This window comes from Canis lupus, chromosome 1 (genome assembly GCF_003254725.2).
Source record: "Canis lupus dingo isolate Sandy chromosome 1, ASM325472v2, whole genome shotgun sequence".
Classification (NCBI taxonomy): domain Eukaryota; kingdom Metazoa; phylum Chordata; class Mammalia; order Carnivora; family Canidae; genus Canis; species Canis lupus.
Genome location: NC_064243.1, coordinates 107,683,761 through 107,711,468, shown reverse-complemented (window position 1 = coordinate 107,711,468; position 27,708 = coordinate 107,683,761). Strand labels below are relative to the sequence as shown.

General features: G+C 53.3%; 2 protein-coding genes across 8 annotated transcripts; one reads left to right on the top strand and one right to left on the bottom strand.

Annotated features, from left to right (window-relative positions):
- Window positions 1-20: 20 nt before the first annotated feature.
- LOC112645195 (galactoside 2-alpha-L-fucosyltransferase SEC1-like) lies at window positions 21-27,708 on the top strand. 7 transcript variants are annotated; one of them, XM_025424389.3, is made up of 6 exons: window positions 21-383; window positions 6,460-6,510; window positions 15,160-15,278; window positions 19,520-19,631; window positions 23,252-25,451; window positions 27,434-27,706. In XM_025424389.3, the coding sequence occupies exons 3-5, from the start codon at window positions 15,177-15,179 to the stop codon at window positions 24,274-24,276; spliced, it is 1,239 nt and encodes a 412-aa protein (XP_025280174.1). In that variant the 5' UTR covers window positions 21-383; window positions 6,460-6,510; window positions 15,160-15,176; the 3' UTR covers window positions 24,277-25,451; window positions 27,434-27,706. The 7 variants fall into 7 exon arrangements, with proteins under 7 accessions (XP_025280174.1, XP_025280175.1, XP_025280173.1 ...); XM_025424390.3 differs by having other exon boundaries at window positions 6,389-6,510; XM_025424388.3 differs by lacking the exons at window positions 21-383; window positions 6,460-6,510 and adding an exon at window positions 9,798-10,267 and having other exon boundaries at window positions 27,434-27,708.
- Window positions 8,641-17,305, bottom strand: NTN5 (netrin 5). Its single transcript, XM_049094031.1, has 6 exons — window positions 16,595-17,305; window positions 13,189-13,377; window positions 12,904-13,053; window positions 12,069-12,122; window positions 11,769-11,849; window positions 8,641-10,449 (listed from the first exon to the last, which is right to left on the bottom strand). The coding sequence occupies exons 1-6, from the start codon at window positions 17,223-17,225 to the stop codon at window positions 9,995-9,997; spliced, it is 1,560 nt and encodes a 519-aa protein (XP_048949988.1). The 5' UTR covers window positions 17,226-17,305; the 3' UTR covers window positions 8,641-9,994.

The following is a 27,708-nucleotide window of genomic DNA, read 5'->3' as shown; positions in this document are numbered from 1 at the left end:
CAGGGCAAGTCCTGGGTCTGACTCAGGTCTCAATCCTGGCGTTTCCCAGGGAGATCTCAGGAGAATATGGTTTTTATATTTAGGTTTTTTTCGTTTTTAGTGTTTTGTTTTTTTCTTTTTTTAAAGATTTTATTTATTTATGAGAGACACGGAGAGAGAGAGAGAGAGAGGCAGAAACACAGGCAGAGGGAGAAGCAGGCTCCATGCAGGGAGCCTGATGTGGGACTCGATCCTGGGTCTCCAGGATCAGGCTCTGGGCTGAAGGCAGCGCTAAACTGCTGAGCCATCAGCCCTGCCCTGTTTTCTTTTCCTTTAAGTATGCTCAACGTCCATCGTGGACCCAGGGCGGAGCTGGAACTCATGACCCGAGATCAACATCCGAGGTGAGATGAGGAGTCGGACCCTTGAATAACTGAGACACCAGGAGTATGTGTTGAATAAACAAATAAGTGAGTGAATGAATTCAAAATAAAGAGGGCAGCTCGGGTGGCTTGGCAGTTTAGCGCTGCCTTCAGCCCAGGGCCTGACCCTGGAGACCCAGGATCGAGTTCCGCGTCAGGCTCCCTGCGTGGAGCCTGCCTCTCTCTCTCTCTCTCTCTCTCTCTGTGTGTGTATGTGTGTCTCTCATGAATGAATAAATAAAAATCTTTAAAAAAGAAAAAAGAGAGAGAAACTCCGGAGCACCTGGGTGTCTCAGTGATTGAGCGTCTGCCTTCGGCTCAGGTCGTGATCCCGGGGTCCTGGGATTGAATCTCACATGGGGTCCCCCAAGGGAGCCTGCTTCTCCTTCTGCCTGTGTCTCTGCCTCTCTCTCTGTGTCTCTCATGAATAAATAAAATCTTAAAACAAAACAAACAAACAAAAAAAAAACAGACTCCAGTATTCAGAAATGGTTGAGAAAAAAATTTTTTTGCATGAGGGTTAAGAGGAAGTCTTCTGGGTGGAAGAGACATTCTCCTAACTCTTTTTTAAGATTTTATTTATTTATTTGAGAGAGAGAGTGCATGTGAGAGAGAACACGAGTAGGGGGGAGGAGGAGGGGGAGAAGCAGACTCCCCGCTGAGCAGGGAGCTCAACATGGGACTTGATCTCAGGATCCTGAGATCATGACCTGAGCCAAAGACAGATGCTTAAGTGGCTGAGCCACCCAGGCACCCTCTAACTCTTTTCTGTCCCCATAGCCAGGGCCCCGCTGACCTTCCCCTCCCAGACTCTCCTCCCCTTGCAGTGTACCCTTCACAGATCCCAGGGTTCATCCTGCCTCGGCTCTAGCCACAGCAGTCCCACTGATGCCCAGGCCGGAACTCCTGCCGCCGCCACCCCCGTGCTGCTGTTCGATTCCCGCTAGGTATTTCTCGTAGTCTTTAAAGATGGGCGTCAAGTCGCACAGTGGGTTTGTGTTCACGTGCTTCACGATCCAGTCCCGAACAGAACAGTTCAAGGCAGCACACAGGATCTCCAGGTCTCCAGGATCACGCCCTAGGCCAAAGGCAGACGCTCAACCGCTGAGCCACCCAGGCGTCCCTCCTTGCCCTTTCTTTTGGTCACCAAATCCTTCATCTGTTCTTCAAGACCTACCTCGAATGTCTCACTTTCCCTAAAATGTTTCCTGATCTCCAGCTAGGTTCATGGCCCTCTCTGGGCTCTCCGAGTAAACTGAGCCACCTCGATGATTGACTGTAGGGTGGTTGTGGTTTTTTTTTAAGTTTTAAAAATTTATTTAGGTAATCTCTGCACCCCATGTGGGACTGGAATTCACAACCCCAAGATCAAGAGTTGCATGCTGTTTGGACTTAGCCAGACAGCCCCCCCACATCACTGTTTTTTTTTCTCACAGAGGACTGACCCACCCTCTCCATTGCCCAGAGATCTCCCATGGCTCCCCAGTGCTCCCTAGGAGAAACACACAGGTCCTCAGCCTGGCCTTAGAGGCCTCACATGCCTTGACTACCACCAATCCCCAGCCTCATTGCTCTTCTCTTACCATACCAGGCCCTCGGGCTTCCAGACCTTTGCACAAACTGTTGCCTTTGCTGTTTTCTTTCTCTCTTCTCTTCTGGGAAAATTCTTACCTAGGCTCTTATGTACAACAGGAGTCTGGTCTTTCAGAAAGCCATCGGTGGTGGTGAGGTGGGCAGGAGCCTCCTCTGAGCTCTAGAAGCCACCTGTGTTGCCCCCATTATAGGACACAGACAGACTGGGCTCGATGCCCAGAGGAGGGAATGGCCAGGCCGGAGGTGGGTCCCAGATGTGGATTTCATGCCTATTTGTCTCGGTTGCTGGGAACAAAGTTTGGGTCATGGGGAACATATGGGGCTTGTCCTGCTCCTCACTTTCATCTCCTTCCTCCCTGGCCCCTGGGTGGGAGGCAGCAGGACCAGGGCTCTCCAGGCCTGGGTGGTTCCCACAGCCCCTCTTCACCTCCTAACCTTGAGAGCAGGGAGCAAGCTGCTGTCAACTTCCACTCCCTGGGGGAACCCAGCAAACTCTGCAGATATGTATTCTCGATTTCTGGACTTGTCTCTCCTGGGGGGAGGTGTAGCCACCAGACACTTAATAACAAATTCAAATGGCTCTTCCTCAGTGCCAGGCACTGTTCTAAGCCCATTAAACCACAAAGTAACTCTTTTAATCCTCATAATATGTCCTGTGAAGTGCCTGGCTGGCTTAGTCAGTGGAATATGCTACTCTTGGTCTCAGGGTTGTGGGTTTGAGTCCCATGTTGGGTATAGAGATTGCTTAAAAATAAAATCTTAAAATAATAATAATAATAATAATAATAATAATATGCCCTGGAAGTTACTTCCTATCATCATTATCATCATCCCAATTTTACAGATGAAAGAACTGAGGGATACGGAGAAATTTGAGCCCAAGCTGCCTGGCTTCTGAGTTTATGCTCTTCATGAAAATGGTCTCTAGAGCAGTGCCGTCCAATAGAACTTTCTGCAATGGTGGACATGTTCTATATCTGCTCTGTCCAGTGTGCTGGCCACCAGCCACTTGAATTGTGGCTAATGCAACTGAGGAACCGAATTTTACGTTTTATTTCATTTTAATTGCTTTAAACTTAAATAGCACAATGTGGCTAGTGGCAACCATATCAGACAGCTTCGCTCTATAGAACCAATGCCAGCTGCTTGCTGTGTGACAGTCGCTAAGATTCCTTGTCTCTCTGAGCCAGTTTCTTTCTTCATGGAAGAGATGGCTAAGAATGCTGGCCAAACCCAAACAAACCTGGGTTTGAATCTCTTCCCTCACCTCAAGGTGCAGTCTCCCAGGAGCCTCAATTTCTTCTGTATAAGGGGATAATAAGACCAGCCTATTAATTCAACAAATCCTTGAGTACCTATTAAGTCCTAGGGGGTGTGTTTACAGCATGGGACAAAACAGACACAAAGGCACGGTCAGGACAGTAGGAGGCGGAATGGAATGTCAAGGCCATACTACTTTGAATCTCAGCCTCTCTTTTCCAGGAAATGGGAAAAGGCTGCTCTGCCTAGCACTTCATGACGTCATAGAATACTCTGGGTCCTGATTGGCTGAAGGCCTGGCATAAAGCCAGGTTGGCTAATTTTCCTAAATGTCCTTACTTTTAACTTGATACCAAAACACTCTATTTAGCTGGATCCAAGACCACACAGCATCAAAGGTTGTACTTCCCCCTTGTCTTGCAGCTTAGGTGTCATATCACCAAATTCTGGCCAGTGAGATAAGAACAGGCGGATTCTGTAGCAGTTTTTGGAAAAGATCCCCCTAAGTCAGCTGTGTAGACTTTTGGGCTTTTCTCTTTTCCTTCTTCCATCCTGCTGCATTCTAAGGATGTTGGAGAAGAAAGGTAGAAGGTTTCCACTGGCTTGACTACATCCAGACCTCTTTTATGCAAAAGAGAAATTAATTTCTTTCTTTTCTTTCTTTCTTTCTTTCTTTCTTTCTTTCTTTCTTTCTTTCTTTCTTTCTTTCTTTCTTAGAAATAAATTTCTATCTTGCTTAAGCCCACTATTATTTGAGGTTTACCATAACTCCTAATAATACAGATGCTTGAGGGACCAGTTCAGGTTCAGTTAAGCTGCAAGTTAGACCATTTTTGTTTTGTTTAGTTTGTTTAATTTTTATTTAAATTCCTATTAGTTAACAGACAGTGTAATATTAATTTCAGGTAGGTTAGGCCATTTTTTGATCTGGTTTCTGAACAAGTACTTATTGACCGTACACTATGTACCATGCATCTTCGTAGGGATGAGGGTGCACTCGAACAAATCAAAATCCCTGCTCCTGTGGAGTTCATGTTCTTTTTTTTTTTTTTTTTTTTTGGAGTTCATGTTCTAGTGGAAGAGACAGAAATAGTAACCAAAAAGACAAATATTTATTGTGTCACTTGATGGTAAGTACTAAAAAGAAGGATAAAGGAGGACAAATGAATGAAAAATATTTTTTTTTTGCAAAATCTACTTAAACCTAGTATTTAATTTTAATGTACCATTCTGTTTACCCAACCGAATATGTAATGTTGCTATCACCTTTCCAGATAAGATAGCTTGAAATGCTCTTTAAAATTCTCAAATTAAGGGGTACTGGGTGGCTCAGTGGTTGAGCATCTGCCTTTGGCTCAGGCCATGATCCCAGGGTCCTGGGATCAAGTCCTGCATCAGGCTCCCTGCAAGGAGCCTGTTTCTCCCTCTGCCTATGTCTCTGCCTCTTTCTCTGTGTGTCTCTCATGAATAAAAAAAATAAAATCTTAAAAATAAAATTCTCAAATTAAGAATTTGATGCTCAATTGACTCGGTGGCTCAGTCAGTTGAGCACCTGACTCTTGACTTCAGTTCAGGTATTGATTTCAGGATGGTGAGTTTGAGCCCCACATTGGGCTCCATGCTGGGGACCTGGTCTACTTAAAATTTTAAAAAATCATAAAGTGAAAAGAATTATTGTCATAAAATAGATGAAGTCTCCATGATTTTCTTTTTTATTGTTTTTTTCCTTTACATATAGAAATGAAGAAGAAAAAGAAATCGTGCACACCAATCCATGGGAAAATCTACTTTACTCTAACCTTATCAATTTATGCTTTTCCAGTGGCACTGCATCTGTTTATTACTTGGAGAAAAAGAATATTATTACATAGGAGTGTGATATTATATATATGTATATATATATAAACATATGTAAATTTAAACTGCCAATTAAAGAATAATTGGAGGGCAGCCCCCGTGGCGCAGAGGTTTAGCGCCACCTGAAGCCCGGGGTGTGACCCTGGAGATTCGGGATCGAGTCCCACGTCGGGCTCTCTGCATGGAGCCTGCTTCTCCCTCTGCCTGTGTCTCTACTGTGTCTCTGCCTCTGTGTGTGTGTGTGTGTGTGTGTGTCTCTCATGAATAAATAAATAAAATTCTTTAAAAAATAAAGAATAATTGGAAGGAGCAACTATTTAGCGCCAACAGGGAGGTTTTCACTGATGCTGTGAAATTTAAGCAGAGCCACATGGTGGAAAATTCTAGTGCTAACCCATATCTGGTTGTGGTAGGTGGAATAATAGCCCAAAATGACCACACGCCAATCCTTGGAACCAGTGACTATGTTACTTCCTATGGTATAAGGTACTTTGCAGATGTGATTAAGGTTAAGGACTTACTGGACACCTGGGTGGCTCACTGGTTGGACGTCTGCCTTCAGCTCGGGTCGTGATCCTGGGATCCGGGACCAAGTCTTTCGTTGGGCTCCTCACAGGGAGCCTGCTTCCCCCTCTGCCTCTCTCTCTGTGTCTCATAAATAAATAAATAAAATCTTAAAAAAAAAAAAAGTTAAGGACTTTATGATGTGGAGCTTTTTCTGGATTATTTGGGTGAGCCCCATCTGATTGCATGGGTCTTTATTTGATTTTTTTAAAGATTTTATTTATTTATTCATGAGAGATACAGAGGGAGGCAGAGACACAGGCGGAAGGAGAAGCAGGCTCCCTGCAGGGAGCCTGATGTGAGACTCAATCCCAGGACCGCAGGATCATGCACTGAGCCAGGGCCAGACTCTCAACAGAACCGCTGAGCCACTCAGGCATCCTGATCTGATGGGTCTCTAAAAGCAGAAAACCTTTCCCCGCAGGAGGATAAAAGGTGTGAGGACAGAAAAAAGAGGCAGGAGGGGCGCCTGGGTTAGTCAGTTAAGCGTCTGATTCTTGATTTCAGCTCAGGTCATGATCTCAGGGTCCTGGAATCCAGCCCCGTGTCAGGTTCCATGCTCAAGCAGAGAGTCTGCTTGTCCCTCTCCTTCTGCTCCTCCCCCACTCACTCTCTCATAAATAAATAAATAAATAAATAAATAAATAAATAAATAAATAAATAAAAATAAGATCTAAAAACCCCGCAATATAATAAATTTGTATTGTTTTCAGCTCCTGAGGTTGTGGCAATCTGTTATGGCAGCAATAAGAAAATGATTACACTGGTTCTTCTCTCTTCCCAGGCACATGAGAGAATTCTACTTCCCCACCATCATGCTATTAGGTGAAACCATGTGAGTATTCCTGACCAATGAGCTATGAATGTAAGTGCTGGAGTCATTCCTGGGCCAAAGCATTTATTTCTTGTGTGAGACTAGTCAGCTCTCTCCCTGCTGCAGTGATCAAGATGCCATGGATTGCATTTGGTGCAATGATAAGATGGTAGATGTCTCTCAGCTGGAGTCCTTGAATGACTCTGTGGAAAACCATCCCTTGCTGACTTGGATGAGACACATACACGACCAAGAAATCAATTTTCATTTATCATTCCAACAGAGCTAGCTAAACTGAGTAATGGAAGGTCTCAATGGAGTGTGGACACTAGCTTGCTGTTATATGAGGAAGTACACCCTAGGGAGAGAGAATAGCAAGTTCAAAGGCCCTGGGACAAGTGTGCTTGATTTTTTAAAAGAACAGGAAGGAGGTCAGTGTGGCTGAAGAGGTGTGAATGAAGGGGAGTCATAGGAGGTGAAGTCAGTTACGTGGTGGAAGTACATCATGTACGGCTCTGTAGGGCAGGGCAAGGACTTTGGATTTTATTCTGAAAGAGATGGGAAGCCATTCAAGAGTTTTGGCATAATAGGATCATGATCTGACGTGGGTTTTAAAGCCAACATCCTGGTTCTATATGAAGAAAACTATAAGGGGGTGAAGGGAAAACCAGTATGGAGACTACTGTAAAAATCCAAGAGAACAATAGTGGTGGCTTGGACTGAGTAGTAGCAGTGGACATGGTAAAAATGCTTGAATTATGAACATATGGAGTTGGTGGAGCGTACAGGATTTGCTGATGGACAGGACATGCGGGTGGAGCAGTGGGGCAAATGCCTCACTAAACTGGCTTTAAGAGAGAATGGAGAGCCGCCTGGGTGGCTCAGTGGTTTAGCACAGCCTTTAGCCCAGGGTGGGAGCCTGCATGGAGCCTGCCTCTCCCTCTGCCTGTGTCTCTGCCTCTCTCTCAAACTCCCTCATGAATAAATAAATAAAATCTCTAAAAGAGAGAGAGAGAGAGAGAATGGAAAAAGACAAGATAAAACATATAGTTTCCCTGAAACAGAACACTTCTTAGAAAATCCCTTAAAGGGGATCCCTGGGTGGCTCAGCGGTTTGGTGCCTGCCTTTGGCCCAGGGCATGATCCTGGAGACCCGGGATTGAGTCCTATGTTGGGCTCCCTGCGTGGAGCCTGCTTCTCCCTCTGCCTGTGGGTCTGCCTCTCTCTCTCTCTCTCTCTCTCTCTGTGGGTGTGTCTCTCATGAATAAATAAATAAAATATTTTTTTTTTAAAGATTTTATTTATTTATTCATGATAGTCACAGAGAGAGAGAGAGGCAGAGACACAGGCAGAGGGAGAAGCAGGCTCCATGCACCGGGAGCCCGATGTGGGATTCGATCCCGGGTCTCCAGGATCGCGCCCTGGGCCAAAGGCAGGCGCCAAACCGCTGCGCCACCCAGGGATCCCTAAAATATTTTTTTAAAAAAAGAAAATCCCTTAAAGGGATGCCTGGGTAGCTCAGCAGTCTGCCTTTGGCTCAGGGTGTGATCCTGGGGTCCCTGGATCGAGTCCCACATTGGGCTCCCTGCATGGAGCTTGCTTCGCCCTCTGCCAATGTCTCTGCATCTCTCTCTCTCTCTCTCTGTGCTCTCATGAATAAATAAATAAAATCTAAAAAAAGAAAATCCCGGGATCCCTGGGTGGCGCAGCGGTTTGGCGCCTGCCTTTGGCCCAGGGCGCGATCCTGGAGACCCGGGATCGAATCCCACGTCGGGCTCCCGGTGCATGGAGCCTGCTTCTCCCTCTGCCTGTGTCTCTGCCTCTCTCTCTCTCTCTCTCTGTGACTATCATAAATAAATAAAAATTTAAAAAAAATAAAAATAAAAATAAAATAAAAAAAGAAAATCCCTTAAAGAGGGGTGCCTGGGTGACTCGGTTGAGCATCTACCTCCTGGTTTTGGCTCAGGTCATGATCTCAGGTTCGTGAGATAGAGCCCTGAGTTGGGCTCTGCCCGCAGCACAGAGTCTGCTTGAAATTCTCACTCTCCCTCCTCCTCTGCTCCCCTCCCCACTCTGTCTCTCTTTCAAATAAATAAAATCTTAAAAAAAAAAAAAAAGAAAGAAAGCCCCTAAAGACTCCTAACTCCTGCTTCAGGGATGCCCCCACCCTGGACCCACCTGGAAGCCAAAACAAGTTTCCCAGATATAGGGTATTATTGGTGGCTTGGGGGTTAAACAATCACCTCCTGGAGGCTGGAACCTGCCTTTTTCAGTCTCACAAGGAGCATACAAAGAACCTTGGGTGGAGGGCCTGTCTCTCTTCCTAGTAACTTAGGACATCAGGGCCTATTCCTGGCTCTCCATTGGCTGAGAGGCCCACTTTCCTCTCAGGGAAGGAACAGGATCACTCTCCAGGCCTGAAGTCCTATCCGTTCCTGTGAGAATCCCTCCAAGTCCTCCCTCAATGACTCTCCTGCAAAGATCACCCAAATCTGAAACTCTGTGGTCCATTGCAGCTACAGGGGGCAGAGGTCAGGGTGGCAAGGAAGGTCCTAGGCCATGACAACCTTCCATGCCATAGTACTTACTACTCCTTGGGTTTTTTAGCTCCATCCCTCTGGCCTGTAAGTACCCAGCTCTCGGGTGGGAGTAGCATTCTGCTTAGCACCAAGAGATGCCATACCACTCTGTGGCTCCCCGCTGGCTATTCTTGCAGGAAAGTGTTTAGGCTGCACTTCAAGACCAGATGAACCTCGGTCAGAACCCTCTAGATATTCACTCCAAGTCCCTTTATTCCTTTCTCAGAGACTATCCTAGGACCCACCAGGTACACAACATTAAAAACAACATCAGGGATCCCTGGGTGGCGCAGCGGTTTGGCGCCTGCCTTTGGCCCAGGGCGCGATCCTGGAGACCCGGGATCGAATCCCACATCGGGCTCCCGGTGCATGGAGCCTGCTTCTCCCTCTGCCTATGTCTCTGCCTCTCTCTCTCTCTCTCTGTGACTATCATGAATAAATAAATAAAATCTTTAAAAAAAAATAAAAACAACATCAACAACAACACAAAATTCCTACAGGTGGAGCTTTCTGGAAATACGGCACCGCGGCCCTTTCCTTTGGCGCGTTTCCCGCCTTTTCTATCCGCCCGCCCTCCTACTGGCTTCTGGCCAATCACCAGGCAACACAAATCTGACGGGCACCGCAGTGACGTCATCCCAGCTCTGCTGCTGGGTTAGGCATTTTGCCGGGGAGCAAAGCCGTCTTTTGGCTGTAGGTTTTCTACCTTTGCCCCTCAATATATGAGTGCCCTGTAGCCGAAACTCCCCCAAGATTTAATTCTTTATTTAGGGGCCTAGCCGCACAGTCCGCAGCCCAAACGCCTGGCCCAAGGCCCAAAGTCCCGCTGGCGGTTCGCGGCCTTTGGCCGGTCCCTCCGGCCGGCGCGGCGCGGCGCTGGCGCGTGCCAGTGACATCACAGGCTCCACGGCACCTGATTGGCTCGCTCAGGGACGCGCCGTCGTCGAACTGGAAGGCTCAGCGCCAGCTCCCGTCTGTTCCTCCGGCGGCGGCGGTGGAGTTCGCCCGGGTCCCGCTGTGGTGCTCGGGGCCGGGCTTGGGGCGGGGGGCCGCAGGCCGCGGCAGCCCCCCGCGCGCTCCTCCAGCTGCAGCCGCCGAAGAGGCCGGGCCCAGCGTGGCCTCCAGGGCAGCGCGAGGCCGTGGCGGTCGAGGACCAGGCGCGCGGGATCGGGGCCGCCGGCCGCGCTGCCCAGCAGCAGGTAGTCGGTGTCGGGCTGAAGGCGCAAGCAGCCGCAGGCCAGGTCGGCGCGGGGCACCCAGGCGTCCTGGCTGCCGTGGCGCACCGGCCGCGCCCGCTGCTTGTAGACGGCCAGCACGCGCACGGCCAGCCGCTGCCAGGCCTGGCCCGCCGCCTCCGACGCCAGCACCTGCGCGCGGAGAACTGCGGGGAGGGTTGCGGTCAGGCCCGGGCTGGGGGAGCCTCGGGGGTCGCGCGGGGTCAGTCCCGCCCGGTGGGGAGGGGGGCAGGAACAGGGGTGGGCTCCCAAGGTACCCTCAGGGAGGAGACCTTGAACGTCTGAGGGTGAGAGGTGGGGGGGGGAGGGTCCTGGCCCTGTGTCGTGAGTAGTGGAGCCTGCTGGAGGAGACATGGTCAAGGCAAGGAGGGGCAAGGCTTCTGGAGCGTGAGATGGGGTTCCAGGATTGTCATTAGGAAGGGTGGGGTGATGGAGGTCTCCTTCTTGGAAGGGGAGGCCGAACAGAGAGAGGAACCTAGGACTGTGGGACGCTTTGGTTGGGGTTTATACTGGGAGCAGCAGATGCCAGAATGACTTAAAGTGTGGGGCGGGGTAACCAGGGGACCCTCCAGTGGGTGTGGCTGGGAACAAGGCAGAAGAAGTGGGTCCAGGGTCTCAAATATGGCACAGTCAAGAGACATTGAAGCAGAGCCCTTGGAAAAGGATATTGGCTCTGGGATGAATTTTGGGAGCCAGAAGGAGGTCAGAACTTAGGACCTGAGAATTGAGGTCATAGTGATGGTGATTCAGAAAACATGTACTCTCTGAAGGGCTGAGGTGAGATGTGTTAGGGGCAGGACTCTTGCTCGCAAGCTAAGTCTATGGGGTGGAAGATCCCTCTGCGAGGCAGGATGAGAAGTTTCCATTTTCCAAATCCTAGGACCCGGTGGCCAGATGGTGGATCCTCAGGGAAGAGAGGCCTGGGGATCTTACACCATAGAGGGAAATCACAGGCTTGTATGGATTCAAGGGCTGGGCTGAACTCCTGAGTATCTAAGAGATCTGAGTTACCCGAGGTCGTAGGCCCTGATGTCATGGGACTGGTGTGGACTGGTGTAAACTGATGGATTAGGGAACTTTGAGGTGAGCCTCTGTGGGAGTGGGGCTAAGGTTCAGAATCTGGGACCCTGATGGGAGGCAAGAAGTATCTTAAGATAGGCAGGACCCTCCATTCAACCAGCATCTCTCTCCTTCCATCCCCGGGAGGCCCCCTCTCTCCCTCAGAGCTGTCCACCTGAAGGAGAGAGTGACACTCCGCAAGGCCAAGAACATGGGGAAGGAGGAGATATGGGAACATAGGGAACACTCCCACTCCGCTGCCCCTGCCCCCATCTGGTCCTAGAATCAGGAAGGGTTATTGAAAGTCCCCCTTTCCATTTAAGATGAGAACGCTAAACGTGGAGAAGGAGGCAATCATCAGAACACCTTGAGTAACCCACCGGCCTTTTTTCTCCCCAGCACTCACCGTAGTCCTGCTGGCAGTATCTCCGAAGGCTCATATGTACCCTGGTGTCCGAGACATTGCAGTAGTTTTGACACTGAGGGTCTGGGGAGGGTTAGGCCATCTGCAGTGGGCTCCCGAGGCCTGGACCGCAGCGTCTGCTCCTGCCCATCCCCCTCATTCCATCTTGATGGACAACTGGGGTGCCCCACCTCTGGACCCCTTGGGACTGGGCTCAGTGGGCCACCCTGTATCTCCATCTGGGGGCCCAAGCAGCCCATCCCTAATCCCTCTTGGTGCCAGGGTTCTGCACACCAGCCTTACCAGAGCTGTAAGCACCAGGGGTAGTAACAAGGGGTGTTGTTGCCTCTGGAATTCCTGTGAGAGACCGAAGGAGAAATTTAACTTTTGCCCCTCCCCCACTTCCAACAGGAATCCAAGCATCCAGACCCTGTAGTCTATTCCCTTAAAGCCCGAGTATGAGCACCCTTTGCCCTCCTCCCCCCAGGACCTGGAGTTGGTCCCTAGTCCCTTCCTTTTTTTTTTTTTTTTAAAGATTCTATTTATTTATTTGTTTGTTTGTTTTAAATTTTATTTATTTATTCATGAGAGACAGAGAGGCAGGCTCCATGCAGGAAGCCCGATGTGGGACTCGATCCTGGGTCTCCAGGATCACACCCTGGGCTGAAGACAGTGCCAAACTACTGAGCCAGCCAGGCGTCCCAAGATTTTATTTATTTATTTGTGAGAGACACACAGAGAGAGACAGAGACACAGGCAGAGGGAGAAGCAGGCTCCCTATGGAGCTGGATGCGGGACTGATCTCAGGACCCCGGGATCAAGCCCTAAGCCGAAGGAAGCACTCAATCACTGAGCCACCCAGGCGTCCCCCTAGTTCCGTCTTCCTTCAGATCCAGGAGCATAGACCCACAGCCCCCTTCTCCCTCAGACACAGGAGTCCAGGCCCCTAGCTTCCCCTTCCCAAGACTAAGGAGATTGGGATTTGAGTCCCCTCCTCCCCCAAAGGCCCAGAGTATGACTTCCAGCCTCTAGCTTCCATCTCCCAGGGTCCCAGCCCTGAGCATCCTTGCCCACTGGGATCTGGGATGTCCCCTTCCCGTCCCACTTAGGACTTGCAGCCCTGACCGTCATGACTCACGCTGGCAGGGCATCCAAGGAGAACGGCTCTGCTGGTAGCCCGGACCACAGCGGTTGCATGTGAGGCCAGTGACCCCTAACTTACAGGAACACTGCCCACTGGTCTGGTTGCAGATGCCCCCTGTGGCCCCGATTGGGTGACACTGGCAGGCTACATGAGGAGAGGAGCTGGGTATCAGTGGTGGCGTGGGGCCCCAGAGGCGCCCTTCCCAGTCACCCGGCCCCTCCTCCCTCCGCCCAGGAGTCTGGCCTTGCTAGGCCCTTTCCTCCTAGGTCAGGCACTCACCCCTACAGGCCTTGCGGCTGGTAATGGGCTGGCCAGGGTCCCTCCAGAAGCCCGGCTGGCAGTAGTGGCAGTGCCTCCCAGCCGTGTGGTGGCGGCACCGCTCACAAACGCCCCCACTCCGGCCACCAGACAGTCTGAAGAGCTCAGAGTTGAACCTGCAGCGTCGGGCATGCTGGTTGCAAGAGCAGGCTAGAGACAGGACGGGGGCAGACACGTCAGGCTCCAGGGTCCAGCCTTCTGTTCCCAGTCCCGAGCTTTCTCCCCATTGCCCTCAGGAGAGGAAACAAAGCATAGGTGCAATGAGATTGCCTGGGGGTTTGCGGGTCAGCCCAGGCCCCAGAACCTCTTCGTCCTCATCTTTAAGCTGGGTGCACTGGACCAGAGTGGGTACGCACGAGGGGCCTGGCAGACCTCTGAACATCTCTGTGGAACTGGGGGCTTAGAGAGGAGTGGCCACTCCAGGCGTGGGCGGCGGGGTCAGCCCCCCTAACCTGTCCACTCCTCGCTGTGCTTCTTGGGCAAGTGACTTCTTTCTGTAGCTGGGTCTCCCCGGCTATAAAATGGCAGTACAGTGCCCACTTTGTGAGGTTTAAAGGAAACCAAAAGGATATAAATTGCTTGACCTAGGGCTTGACACAGAGCACGCCTTTGCCTGCCGAGAGCTGTGTGCCCAGCACCTCGCCTTAAGTGCTCAGCGCCTCTCATTCTCAAAGCAGTTCCATGAGGCTTGTGCTGTCATCAGCCCCATTTTACAGATGGAAAACAGGTGGAGAGAGGCCAAGTCATCTGCCCAAAGTAATGCAGCTGAGGCGAAGTCAGTGGCAGGATCAGAACCCAGGGCTTCTGACTCCAGAGCTTGTGCCTTGGCAACCAGTCTAGTGTGATCCACAGCTCACGTGAGGATTCTGTGCAGTGTACATGTGTGTGTGTTTCTGGGGAGAGCTGATCAGTGAGGCAGTGGCTCTCAGACTTTACAACTCCTCAGAGTTACTGGGAAATATTAAAAAGAAACTGCAGGGCAGCCTGGCTCAGCGGTTTAGCACCACCTTCAGCCCAGGGCATGACTCGGGAGACCTGGAATGGAGTCCCACGTCGGGCTCCCTGCATGGAGCCTGCTTCTCCCTCTGCCTGCGCCTCTGCCTGTGTCTCTGTCTCTCTCTATGTCTCTCATGAATAAATAAAGTCTTAAAAAAAAAAAAAAAGAAACTGCAATGGGGGTGTCTGGGTATCTCAGTCGGTTACACATCTGCCTTCTACTCTGGTGACTCAGGTCATGATCCCAGGGTCCTAGGATAGAGCCCTGTGTTCTCAGGGATCCCTGTTCAGCAAGGAGTCTGCTTCTCTGCCTCTCCCTCTGCTCATGCTCTTGCTTGCTTGCTTACTCTCTCTCAAATAAATAAATAAAACCTTAAAAAATAAAAAAAGAAACTACACAGCTTCCAGGACCCACCCCCAGGGCTTCAGCTGGGCCCACGAATCTATTTCTAGCAAGCGTTCTGAGCAAGATGCTGATGGAGGGGGTCCATGGACCATACTTGGGAGAGATTTAAGGAGTTTTTGATTCTCGAGGGGTTTGAGGGGCCTGGGCTGGCAGGTCCCGAGAACACAGAACAGCAGCAGGAAGATCAGGACGCTGAGGCAGCTGTGTGTTCTCAGAAAAATGACTTGCTTCCCTAAACCTTGGTTTCCTCCCGTGCAGTGGGGATCTCAGTCCCTCTCCCAGGGCTGTCGTGGGCCTTAAGAGGTGCCTCTTAAGAGATACTCTTCAGATTATCAGTGGGAAGAATCATGCGTTGGGCTCTTTCTGACCTGAAGGTGATCACTTCACCTCCCCTCTGTCTGGAAGGCTCCAGTGGTGGGAAGGGGTTCAGACCACCATGCCTGTAAAGCCAGCAGCTCTGCCACAGGACCTAGTCCCACCCTCTCCACCCAGACCCTGCTTCATCACAACACTGTTGGCTTCTTACCCAGGTTCAGAGGCCAGTGCCATGCCCAGCCTGGGGCCATGTGGTGATCCTCAGAGGGACGGCCTCCTCAGCTCCCAGGCCCCATCCAGGCTCAGGATGAATCCCGTCCCACCCCGAGGCAGTGTGAGTCTCCCCTTCTCCCCCAGCCCCTGCAGGGGCCTCAGATCTGGCTGGTGGGAATGGACCAGAGGTGGCGGGGGCAAAGGGTCTAGGAATAGACCCTGGTACAGATGAGGACAGAGTGGGGAGCCAAGGACGGTGGGATGGGCTGTAAGTTACTCCACGTGACATTGCAGGAAGAAAGAGAAGAGGAATGGGGCAAAGAATTGGAGGGTTGAGAGAGAGGAGGGGTGTGTTGTGTGTGTATCTGTTGGTAGAGCAGATGTGCCTCCCAGGGCTTCAGGAGCAGTGGGGAAGGGCCCAGACTCCAGAAGCTTCAGGTCTGGAAACACCATGGAGGGGAAAGGGTGTGGAGTGGGCCTGGGGAGCCCTAGTCTAGCTGGATGGACCAGTGGATCGCCCATTATCTGGGAAAGTCTGTCTCCCTAAGTCCAGTCCCAGCTCTGCAATTTGTTGGCCCTTAGGGCAGGTGGTACATGCCCTCAGGGCCCCCCCTTTCATCTGGGGAATGGTAACGTGGCAGTCGCACAGCAAGCTCTTCTTTGGGGCCAGGTACCATATTAAGCTTTATTCCAAGGACCTTATACATAGTGACCCATTGGACTTTCACTACAGCCTATAAAAGAAATATTGTCATTGTCCCCAGTTTACAAGCAAGGAAGTGGAGGCACAGAGAGGTCAAGTCACTTGCCTGTGGTCACATAGCTGGGAAGCAGAGGAGCTGGGACTTGAGCCCAGGCTGGCTTGCTGCTGAGCCCATGTGCCTGTCTGCCACCCTAGAGCATGTAGCATGATGGCACCTGATAGGCAGGAGGGACAAGCCAAGACCCAGAGCTGACACTTTGTAGCTATGTGTCTTTGTGCAAGGGACCTCTCGTCTCTAGACTCAGTCTCCTCATCTATAAAATGGACCTGATGACAAAACCTGCCTGGTACATAGCTGGTGATTGGTGATGTCCTTAGTGAGTAAATATGTCCCCCATATTGTTGATTTGATGAGTCAGGAAAGGTCCAGCTGCCCAGTTCCCCACAATCATTTAGGAAATGTTATTCATAGCAGCAGCAGCAGCAGCAGCATAGAAATGGTGTGTGGGGCAGAAACTGGAGCCCCTTACTGGGCAGCTGGAAGTCGGGGTAGCAGGGACTGGGGCAGGCAGGTGGGAGGCTGTGGGGGAGGCAGAGAGGGGACTGGCTCAGGAAGCAAGGTGAAGCCAGGAGCAAGCCGCTGTAGGGAGGGAGAGGGACCAGGGACCGGCTGCTAGAGAGTCAGGGAGCACGGATGGGGGGGTGAGGGCAGGAGGGGGGCACCCAGGACTCACGCAGGCAAGGGTGGGGGTGCCAGGGTGTGGCAGGCCGCCAGGGCCAGTCTCGATGGGATGGGCGGCAGCTCTCACACCCCGGGCCCGTGGTGTGGTGGCGGCAGCGACATCGGGGGGGCCGGGCACGGGCGGCACAGCGGGCCGCGTGGCCATGGCACTGGCAGCGGCCCCTCACTCCGGCAGCCGCCAGCCCTGCCCGACCCCCAAACTCCACACGGAGGTGACTGACTACCACGCTGGACTTCGAGCCTGGTGGGGCCCGGAACGTCACCTTCTCAGGGCCCCCCAAGGCCCCAGGCCAGGCAGGTCTGCGCCACAGCGATCTCCAGGGACCTCCGTTGGCCCAGGCAGCAGACAGGACCAGGGCTGGGGATCCTGGAGTGCAGAAGCGCAGGCTGACGGACGTCAGGAGGAAGGGGCCGCCCAGGGCCAGGGTTAGGCTGCCATTGCAGGTGGCCCGGGGGCTGAGGTCTGCCCCCAGGGAGAGGGCGCAGGTCTGGGGACAGGAGGCTGCCGTGCCAGCCAGCTGGGTCACTGGTGGGAGGCAGAAGCGGGGGCGGCCACCTGGATGGTAACATGGGTCAGCGGTGGCCTGGCTTAGGAGGAGCCAGAGGGCAAAGATCACAGGCATGGTCCCAGCAGAGCAAGCACCTGGAGAGGAGAGGAGTGACCAGGCTGAGGGCCTCAGGCTGCCCTCGTGGGTCAGCCTCCCCCCACAGGCTCTGGGGGGGAACCCTGGCATTCCATCCCTAGCCCTGCCCAAGCCCCCTCCCTGGCTGCTTCTAAGCGAGGAAAATAGTTCCATCTGGGGAGAATTACTGTTTACATAACCCAGAGGGAAAAGAACGCAAGCAAAATTGAGAATTTTGCCTGAACTAATCTGCAGCTTAACACCCTAGAGCTATCGTCGGTGTCAGTGTGGAGGGGCAGGGGGCCCTGGGGAGAGGGCCAGGGGTGCAGGCGGATGGGGAAACCCAGACAGGCCACAAGGGTGGGGGGGCTTAGAGGCAGATGAAGCTCCGAGACAAAGTAACAAAGAGGGACAGAGGCACCCACAGCAAAGACAGGGGAGGGGACGCAAGTCTGCGGAAAGGGCCAGGTGCAGAAAAGGAACCATGGGGATGGGGGAAGCTGGAGCCCAGACGGAGGGGGCACCCAGATCCACAGGGAGTGGGTGGAGGGGGAATGGAGTCCCAGGAAGCCTGGGGCCAGGACGGACAGACAGGCAGACCTGTGGGCTCAGAGACACCCAGGGAGCAAGAGAACAGACAGCCTGCCTGCCTGGCCTGGCCAGTGGGAAGGTGGAGGCGGGGAGGGGAAGTGGGGGCGGGGCAGGGCGGGGGATCAGAAGCCTGTGGCCAGGCCCCTGGCCCACGAGGATCAGAGCGGAGGCCCTTTCCCACGTGGGGCCCTAACCTTGTTCTCCACACCCAGGGCACGGAGGGGGATTAGCGCCAAACAACCCCGCCAGCCTCCTCCACTGCCACCCACCCCAGCCTCTACCCAGCCTTAACCCTTTCCCACCCAGGGACCAAGCCTCACCCTCAGAAGTGTGCTGAGGATGAGGAGCTGGAGCGGGGGGGTCACCCAGGGACTAGAAACCTGGGTCACTCTGGAGCTGGAGCATGGGGTTAGGAGAGCAGATGCGAGCCCCCTCAGAATTCAGGGTTGGGAGGACCCCAGACTTGGATTTCTGAGGACTTTCTGATCACTGCAGCCCTCCCTACTCCTACCTGCCATCCTAGGCCTCCCAATCTGCAGAGCAGAGCCCCCACTTTCTCTACCCACCCTAAGGTCCTCAGATTAGAAGGGGGAACAGTTATGGGGGGTGTCGGGTGCTGCCTAGGGGGAAGGGCGGGGGAGGCAGGGCAGAGCCAGATGCCATGTGGGGGTGGTGGCTGAAGTCCAGACTCTGGGATCGCAGGGGTGAAGAAGGACTAGGGGCTGAAATCCGCCCCACCCCCACCCCCACCCCCCGTTTTCCCCTTCCTGGGCCCGCAGCCCCTACTGAGGAACTTCCTCAGGTCTGGTGCCCTTGGAACCTTTCTGGGCCCCACTGACCATGCCCCTGGCTTGCTCCTGGCCCAGAAGTCTTGTGAGGCATCTGGGGGTGCAGGTGGGGTCACATCCACCCCAGCCTGATCTCACAGCCCCCGCCATATCCCAACTGTGGTTGCCATGTGCGGAGACCACCTCCCCCTGCCCCAGAGGACAGGCATCAGCCTCCACCCCTCCCCATGAGCCTGGCGCCATTTTGCACACTTGCAGCCACGGGCATTTGCCCTGTCTTCTTAGCGCCAGCTTCATTAAGGACCTAGCCCCCATCTCCTACCTCGCCTTCCTTGCCTGGGCGGTTCGTGGGGTACCATTTTCTGGCCCATTGCACCTGGACAGCCAGGCCGCGAGTCCCCTGGTGTTCCTGGAGGATCCAGAAGCCAGCCCCTGCCCATCTGGGAACCCAGATGTCCAGCCTCCAGCCCCTATCCCTCTTGAGAGCCAGAGTCCACTCCCACCCCCCTTTAAGGAGCAGAGTCTAGCTGTGCTCCTACCAGACCCATAGTTAGGCCCCCATGCCTGGGCGGTGAGGAGGTCCATCTGGGACCCAGGCTCCTTTTCTCTGGATTTTTTGCATGCATCCCACCCCTTTGCCCCTGACGTTGGCCAAACCTGTGCCCAAGAAGAGAGGGTCCTCTGCAGCTAGCTCCTCATGTGTTCTTCCCTCTCGCAGGAGCTTGGCTGCGGGGCGGCAGCGTGGGCTCTCAGGAGTGAGTGCCTGAGTGCCGGAGTGGCTGTTGTCAGGCCCCAGGCTAGTGGGGGTTCTGGGCGGGAGCTCAGAGCAGAGCCCGCAGAATCCAACACCACCACCACTCCCCCCCAACCCCCGCCCTAGTCCCCTCGCCAACCGCAGCCACTTTCTCCCCGCAGGGACCCCAGCCAGCCACGCCACCCAGGACTGTGTGGGACGTGAGGGATGTCGCCCCAGGGGGACCCGAAACCAGGCAGCCCAGAGCACGCTGGCCCAGGAGGCTAAAGACAGGTAGGATGGGACAGCAGACTGTGGCCCCCTGGGCTTCTGGGGTCTGGGGTCCCTGCTGCACTCACACTCAGAGCCCCACAGCACTGACTCCCCACAGCTCAGCTCACCATGTGGTGCTGCAATCCTTGATCCATGAATCTTTGATTCTTCAATCCAGATCCATTGGGTTGGGAAGGGGCTGACTTGCCAGGTGACTATCAGGACCTCTCTCCACACTGAGGCAGGACCCCCAGCTGGCACCTCCTTCCCTCTGGAACCTTCTGTCAGCTGTGGGTAAATTCAGCATTGAGGTGAGTTACACTCTAAATATCTGTGCTTTTGGAAGGATCTGGGCAGCCACCAGGAAACCCAAAGACTTGGGCCACTTTCTAGGACAGCAGGGAGGGAGGTGAGGAGATGAGAATGGCCAGACCTCCCTCATCCTGCTTTGGAAGGAGAGGGCAGGGACCCCAAGGGGGACAGAGCCCAAAGCCAGCCTCCCCACGGCCAGTTCCTACAAGGCCTCAACACATCAGTCACGAAATTTTCATGCAAATGTGACTGTCAGCTATTACAGAGACTATTACAGAGTCAATGGTTTTGACTAGAAAAATAAAGCTTTCTATCACTTCCTGCTGAGAAAAGCAAGAGTCTCAGGAGTATGGGGCACAGATATTTGCCTGCCTGTGGTTTTGAATGTGTTTATTGAGGGGCCCCATGGACCCGACCCGGACAGGGATTTGAGTGTCCCACTGTTGGGAGCCTGCCCTGAGGTCTGGAGGGCACAGCCAGGGCAGTCTCTGATTCTGGGTCTGGGGGACCCCCATGAACCACCCTAGAGAGGCCAGCCAGGGTGGGAGCCAGGACGAGGACATTGGATTTGAAATTAGGCTGTGAGGAGGAATTGGCTGCAAGAGAAGGGGTTTCGGGGTGGAGACACCCCCAAATCAGAGGGGGCATACCAGTTCTAGGGACAGGCAGTGTGAGCTACAGGGTAACGCTGTGGAATATTCACCACACGCATCCATCCAGCAAGTGCGCCCCGAGTCCGTCCTGTGTCCACGACCCCCGCCCTTGCCAGACTTACAATCTGGAGAGGAGAGATCACTACAGGAAAGTATTAAGTAATTCTGTTCTAGAGAATGGCAGAAGGTAACAAGTGCTTGGGAGCAAAAGCAAGCAGGGAAGTGGGGTGGGAGTCTGCAGGGGACATTTGTTTTGGGCTGAGACCTGAAAGCGGTGAGGGCAGCACCCCCCCCCCCATCATCAGGACCCAAGCGACTGGGGTAGAGAGTATCTGGGGTAGAGAGGATGGCCAGTGCAAAGGCCAGCCTGGCTGCCTGAGAAAATTCGAGGTTTAGGTCTCTGATTTATTTTGCTTTACTTTTCTCCCCACCTGGTTGGGAACAAGCAGTTTCTTAAGCTAATGTGACCTGGAGGGAAGCTTTCTTCCTCACTTTTGTTTTTAATAGCCTGAGCTGCATGAGGTGTTTAGCACTTTGAGGGGGTGGGGTGGGGGGAGGGTAGAAGCAACGTAAGCCTGGAGGAAAGAATTCTCTAAATTGGGAAGGAGGCTTTTTTTTTGGGGGGGGGGCACCTTTTCCCTCACATGGCCCCAGAGAGGAGGCAGGACCTCCCTGGGGCACAGCTATGTGGTAGCTCAGCAGTGTGGGACCCACAGCTCTGGGCTTACAGAGAGATCTTTTATCCCTACCTTGGTGGTCCAGAAAAGACAGGCACCACGAGGCAGAGCAGATCATACTCCATGTATAACGACTGAGAGCCTGCATCTGAGTGCTCTCCTTCAGGAAGACTAGAAAAATCCAGGACAGTAATGGAGAACAGATTCCTGAGCCACACTGCCTGGGTTCAAAATCCATGCTCTACCTCTTTCCTGGCTGTGTGACCTAAGGCAGCTTTCTTAACCTCTCTGTGCCTGAGTGTCCTCATCTGTTAAACGAGCGAGCATAACAATCCGCCTTCCTCCCAGGAGGGCATGAGGTCTAGATGAGCAAAGACAGCCCCGCAGTCTCATAACGGAACCTCCCTGGACCAGACGTGTTCCAGAACCTGTGCATCAGCACTGTAGTGGGATGTGGGGTCTGGGCAGTATCCCATGATCAGATGTTACAATTTCTGCAGCAAAACGTGGGCATCTCAGGAAGTCAGTCTACAAGTCACTTTGGGCCACACTTTTGTCTCCAAATGAGTTCAGTTGAGGTTGAAGTTGGCCACCAGTTGTTGGGAAGGTGATGGATAAGGAATCGCAGGTGGGCAAGCAAGCACTGGGGCCAGTGCCTGGTGCACCCAGGGACCACAGAAGCAGTACCCCTGATGCAGTCTTTCTCCGACTTTCAAATTGTTCAGGCCGACAGAAAGCCAGGAGAGGGAGCTCTTGAGACTCAAGGACCAGGGCTGCTGGATTCGCAGAGCCCAGAGGAACATGAAAACTTGGGGTGCTTTATTCATTATTATTTTTTTTTAATTTATGATAGTCACAGAGAGAGAGAGAGAGAGAGAGAGGCAGAGACACAGGCAGAGGGAGAAGCAGGCTCCATGCACCGGGAGCCCGACGTGGGACTCGATCTCGGGTCTCCAGGATCACGCCCCGGGCCAAAGGCAGGCGCCAAACCACTGCGCCACCCAGGGATCCTGGGGTGCCTTATTCAGATTGATTGATAATTTCTAGCTGGTGAGAGCAGAGCATTAAACCAAGTGCAGCCCCCCCCCCCCCACCTTTTCATTAAAACATGTAAACTCTACTCCCAACATGGGGCTCAAACTCATAACCTCAAGATCAAGAGCCTTCCTGAGCCGTCAGCCTTCCAGCTGGCTGAAGCGCAGGCCCTTTTGAGTGTGGGCCATGTACAACTGCTCGGGTCATGCACCATGGAGGTGGCCCTGGGTGGTGGGTGACTTTGTCCTGAGCTGATGCTTCCTCCCCAGTAGCCCAGGCTCCAGTCCCTGCTCAGCTCCCCTGCTCTATCTTTGGAACCTGGCCCACCCCGCAGGCTGGCTTGGAGCGAAGCTGGAGTCTTCCCTGGGCGGGACCTGAGCTGAGCAGGCCATGTGTTAAGGATTGGGGCAGAGTTGTCACCAGCCCTATGAGAAGAGGGGCTCATTTTTTGAAATTCTGGCAGTATGGGCATTGCTCGGACACCCCAGTGGAGGGAGTGTGATGTCATACTCAGCCTTCCTGCGGAAGAGCCAGCTGACCTTGCTGGGGACCCACATTGAACAAGAAACATTTGAGGAGGGCCCAGGAGTGTTCAGACTTTCCAAAGGGTCAGATTAATAAATAAAGTGAGGAGCCCTGGAATATTGGAGAGGGAGTAGAGGGGGGGCTGGCAGAGGGAGAGAGTTGGGGAGCCTGGACAGGGGTGGAACAGAAGCCAGAGGATGAAAAGTGGGGGCCCCAGCATTCCAGTGCTTCCTTCTGCACGGGCTCCTGAGCTGTAGCCCCTGGAATGGCCACAGAGAAACCACAGGTGGAGGGGAGAGTAAAAAGCAGGTCAGGACACGCTGGACACCACTCGACTCACTTGGCTTAGTTGAGTGAGGGAACCAATGATTTGGGGGTGAATGTGACTCGGGTGCTGCCAAGCCATCACTCGTGACTGCGTCTTCTGTCCTCCCTGCAGCCCTGATGGGATTCCGGGCCACTTGCCCTTCCTTCTCTACCATCTACTTCCTCTTCATCATCTTCGTGGTGTCCACCATCTTCCACTGCCACCAGCGCCTGGCTCTGGTGCCCACCCCCTGGGCCTACTCAGGCCGCGTGGTCCTGCTCCCCAGATACCTGCCCCGGGGGGGCGTGTTCACCATCAACTCCAAGGGCCGCCTGGGGAACCAGATGGGTGAGTACGCCACCCTTTACGCCCTGGCCAAGATGAACGGGCGGCCGGCCTTCATCCCGGCCGAGATGCACAGCACGCTGGCCCCCATCTTCAGAATCACCCTCCCCGTCCTGCACGGCACCACGGCCAGCAGCATCCCGTGGCAGAACTACCACCTGAACGACTGGATGGAGGAGGAGTACCGCCACATCCCGGGGGAGTACGTGCGCCTCACTGGCTACCCCTGCTCCTGGACCTTCTACCACCACCTCCGCGATGAGATCTTGCGGGAGTTCACCCTGCACGACCACGTGCGGGAGGAGGCTCAGAAGTTTCTGCGGGGCCTGCAGGTGAACGGAAGACAGCCGGGCACCTTCGTGGGGGTCCACGTGCGCCGGGGGGACTACGTGCAGGTCATGCCAAACGTGTGGAAGGGCGTGCTGGCTGATCGGGGCTACCTGCGCCAGGCCCTGGACTGGTTCCGGGCCCGCTACCATGCTCCCCTCTTCGTGATCACCAGTGACGACATGTCCTGGTGTCGGCAGAACATTAACGGCTCCCTCCGCGACGTGGTGTTCGCGGGCAATGGCCTTCAGGGCTCCCCCACCAGGGACTTTGCGCTGCTCACGCAGTGTAACCACAGCATCATCACGGTGGGCACCTTCGGGATCTGGGCAGCCTACCTCGCGGGTGGGGCCACTGTCTACCTGGCCAATTTCACCCTGCCCGACTCCCCCCTCCAGTGGATCTTTAAGCCGCAGGCAGCCTTCCTGCCCGAGTGGGTGGGCATCGCGGCCGACCTTGGGCAGGCCAGAGAGAATGGCCTCTAGCCCCTCGAGGTCACGCATCTCTTCCTCCCCCTCCCCCGACAGGCGGTGCCCTGGCACCACCAGGCATCTCCAAGCCACCATGCTTTCCAGCTGAGGGACCTCAGACAAGTCACTTAATCTCTCGGGGCCTTAGGTGCCACCTGCAGAGAAAGTAACACAGAGCTTACCTCAGCAGTCCTGCAGCAAGTTCATTTAGTGTCCTCAGGAACACATCATGGCTCTGGGTTTGCTTGGCAGTTGGACCGTTGGTACTAAACAAACCATGCAAGGGCACCCCTGCAGCAGAGGCCCTGGCAGCGAATTTGCAGGCTCATACCCAGCCTCTTCTAGCACACCCTGTCTCCTTCCCCAGTCGCTGCAAGCCAGCCTTGAGAAAGAACTAGAAGATCTAATCTCATCTCTCCATTTTATGGGTGGAAAAGCCACGCTCAACCCACAGTGCACTTTCCCTGGTGAGGGCAGTGGCTCTGGCTGCTGCTCTGGCTCTGCAAGTGGTGCCTGAAACCACGAGGAAACTGCCCCCAGAAAACGAACCTGCCTGGGACCCCAGAAACTTCCTGCCTGCTGCATGCTCCTTGGCCATGACCAGGCAGGTGTATGGCATGCCCTGAACTTTGGTTGCCTTAAGAAACCTAATTTTTGCCCTCTCCTTGTCTGCAGCTTCTGGAATGGAAGTCCAGATGTCTTGCCCTTGTCTCCTGAGAGGGTTTGGTGAAGCTGTGCCTGCCGTCAAGTACAAGGGAGCCGGGTGTCTTGGGCAGCAAAGAATTCAGGCTTTAGTTTTCATAAGGCCTTAGCATGAAAGGGAGGGAACCCAGAGTTTGAGGGGATGAATCTCAGGGAAGTACTCTCAGTGGGGAGGTGAGGGCCCTGGACATGGGTGTGGATGGGGGGTGGGGGCCTCACAGTGCTGGCCGGAGTCCAGCAGGACTCCACACCACTTGGCCTGCAGCAGCAAAGCCGCCAATGTTCTAGAAGCAGCGGGCAGACCTCAGGAGGCCCCAGACAGGAGCACAGCCATGCCAGCCTCCACCTGCAGACAGACTTCCTCACTCTCGGCACTGCCTGTGCCCTGGGCACACTCTGAGAAACCCCCCGTGTGGAGAGAAGTTGGATTAAGTGATCACAATACGGGTTTTCCTGTGTTCAGTGCATTCAGCAGTATGGAGATACCGGTACATTTATCCATGTAATACTCCGTTTTGAATATTAAAAAAAATCTTGATCTCATCCCTTTCCTGTTGTAAATTCATTCCAAATGTCTTAATTACCTGAATGCCCATTTCCTGGCATGCCTGAGGTTGAGCACAGGTGTCTTCACCTATCAATATATCTCCTCAGAGTCTTTTGACTCCAGTATACTTCCTTTTTTTTTTTTTCCAGTATACTTCCTTAAGTCCCGATGGAGTCATCATGGTCTGGGGCCTAGGGTAGGGGGATGCTAGGGAAAGTAAGAGGGGTCTGGGAGGAAGGGGGGGGGCTCTGTGTGAGCTATCCCCAGCTTAGCAAATGACTCCCAAACCTAGTGGCTTAAAATAACTGCAGCAATTTATTAGCTCTTACGGTTTGTGTGGGTCAGGGATTCGGGCGTGGTTTAGCTGGGTGGTTCTGCTTGCCTTACTTATCCAGGGAGGTTGCCGTCGGGTAGGTATAGGCAAGGGCTGGTCCCTCTGAAGGCTCTCTGGGGAGCTGGGGGGGGGTGTCCCGCTTTGAGGGCTGGAAGCTCTGCTGACTCTGGGTTCTTTTTTAATTTTATTTTATTTTTGGGGGATCCCGGGTGGCTCAGCGGTTTGGCGCCTGCTTCAGCCCAGGGCATGATCCTGGAGTCCTGGGATAGAGTCTCACGTCGGGCTTCTAGCATGGAGCCTGCTTCTCCCTCTGCCTGTGTGTCTGCCTCTCTCTGTGTGTCTCTCATGAATAAATGAACAAAAATATTTTTTAATTATTTTTTTAAGATCTGTTTATTCAGGGATCCCTGGGTGGCGCAGCGGTTTGGCGCCTGCCTTTGGCCCAGGGCGCGATCCTGGAGACCCGGGATCGAGTCCCACGTCGGGCTCCCGGTGCATGGAGCCTGCTTCTCCTTCTGCCTATGTCTCTGCCTCTCTCTCTCTCTCTCTCTCTCTGTGTGACTATCATAAATAAATAAAAATTAAAAAAAAAAAAAAAGATCTGTTTATTCATGAGAGACACAGAGAGAGGCAGACACACAGGCAGAGGGAGAAGCAGGCTCCCGGGCAGCCCCGGTGGCTCAGCAGTTTAGCGCTGCCTTCGGCCCAGGGCATGATCCTGGAGACCTGGGATCAAGTTCCACATCAGGCTCTCTGCATGGAGCCTGCTTCTCCCTCTGCCTGTGTCTCTGCCTCTCTCTCTCTCTCTGTCTCTCATAAATAAATAAAATCTTAAAGAAAAAAAAGAAGCAGGCTCCCTGCAAGGAGCCCAATGCAGGACTCGATCCCAGGACCCCAGGATCATGACCTGATCCAAAGGCAGACACTCAAAACAAACAAACAAACAAAAAAACAAAACAAAAACAAAGGCAGACACTCAACTACTGAGCCACACAGGTGTCCCTCATTTTTTTTTTTTTTTTTTTTTTTTAAGATTCTAGGGATCCCTGGGTGTCTCAGCAGTTTAGCGCCTGCCTTTGGCCTAGGGCGTGATCCTGGAGTCTCGGGATCGAGTCCTGCATCGGGCTACTTGCATGGAGCCTGCTTCTCCCTCTGCCTGTGTTTTTGCCTCTCTCTCTGTGTCTCTCTCTCATGAATAAATAAATAAAATCTTAAAAAAAAAATAAAGATTCTATTTATTTGACAGAGCGCATAAGTAGGGGGAGAGGGAGAGGAAGAAGCAGACTCCTCGCTGAGCAGGGAGCCCGATGTGGAGCTCCATCCCAGGACCCTGGGATTATGACCTGAGCAGAAGGCAGCCACCCTTAACCCTCCTCTGAGCTACTCAGGCACCCCCCTCATTTTAATTTAATTGCATCTCTGAAGATCCTGTCTCCAAGTAAGGTCACATTCTGGGGTCCTGGGAGTTAATACTTAAACATTTGCACTTTTGTGGGGGATACAGCCTGTAACACTGGCCACCATGGGACTCCCAGCCCTCTGCCCTAGAATCACACAGGCTTTATTTCCTTTCTGTTTCTCCCCTACAGGATCATTTACCTGAGCAGGGTCTTTTCCCAAATTGCCCCTTTTGGAGAGACTCCAGCCAGAAGGGTACAGGAAGCCGAGCCAGGACCTCTGGCCCTCTACCACCTGCCACAGTATCAAAGTACAGAAGCAAATGGCCCAGGGCGCGATCCTGGAGACCCGGGATCGAATCCCACATCGGACTCCCGGTGCATGGAGCCTGCTTCTCCCTCTGCCTGTGTCTCTGCCTCTCTCTCTCTCTCTCTCTCTGTGACTATCATAAATCAATAAAAATTAA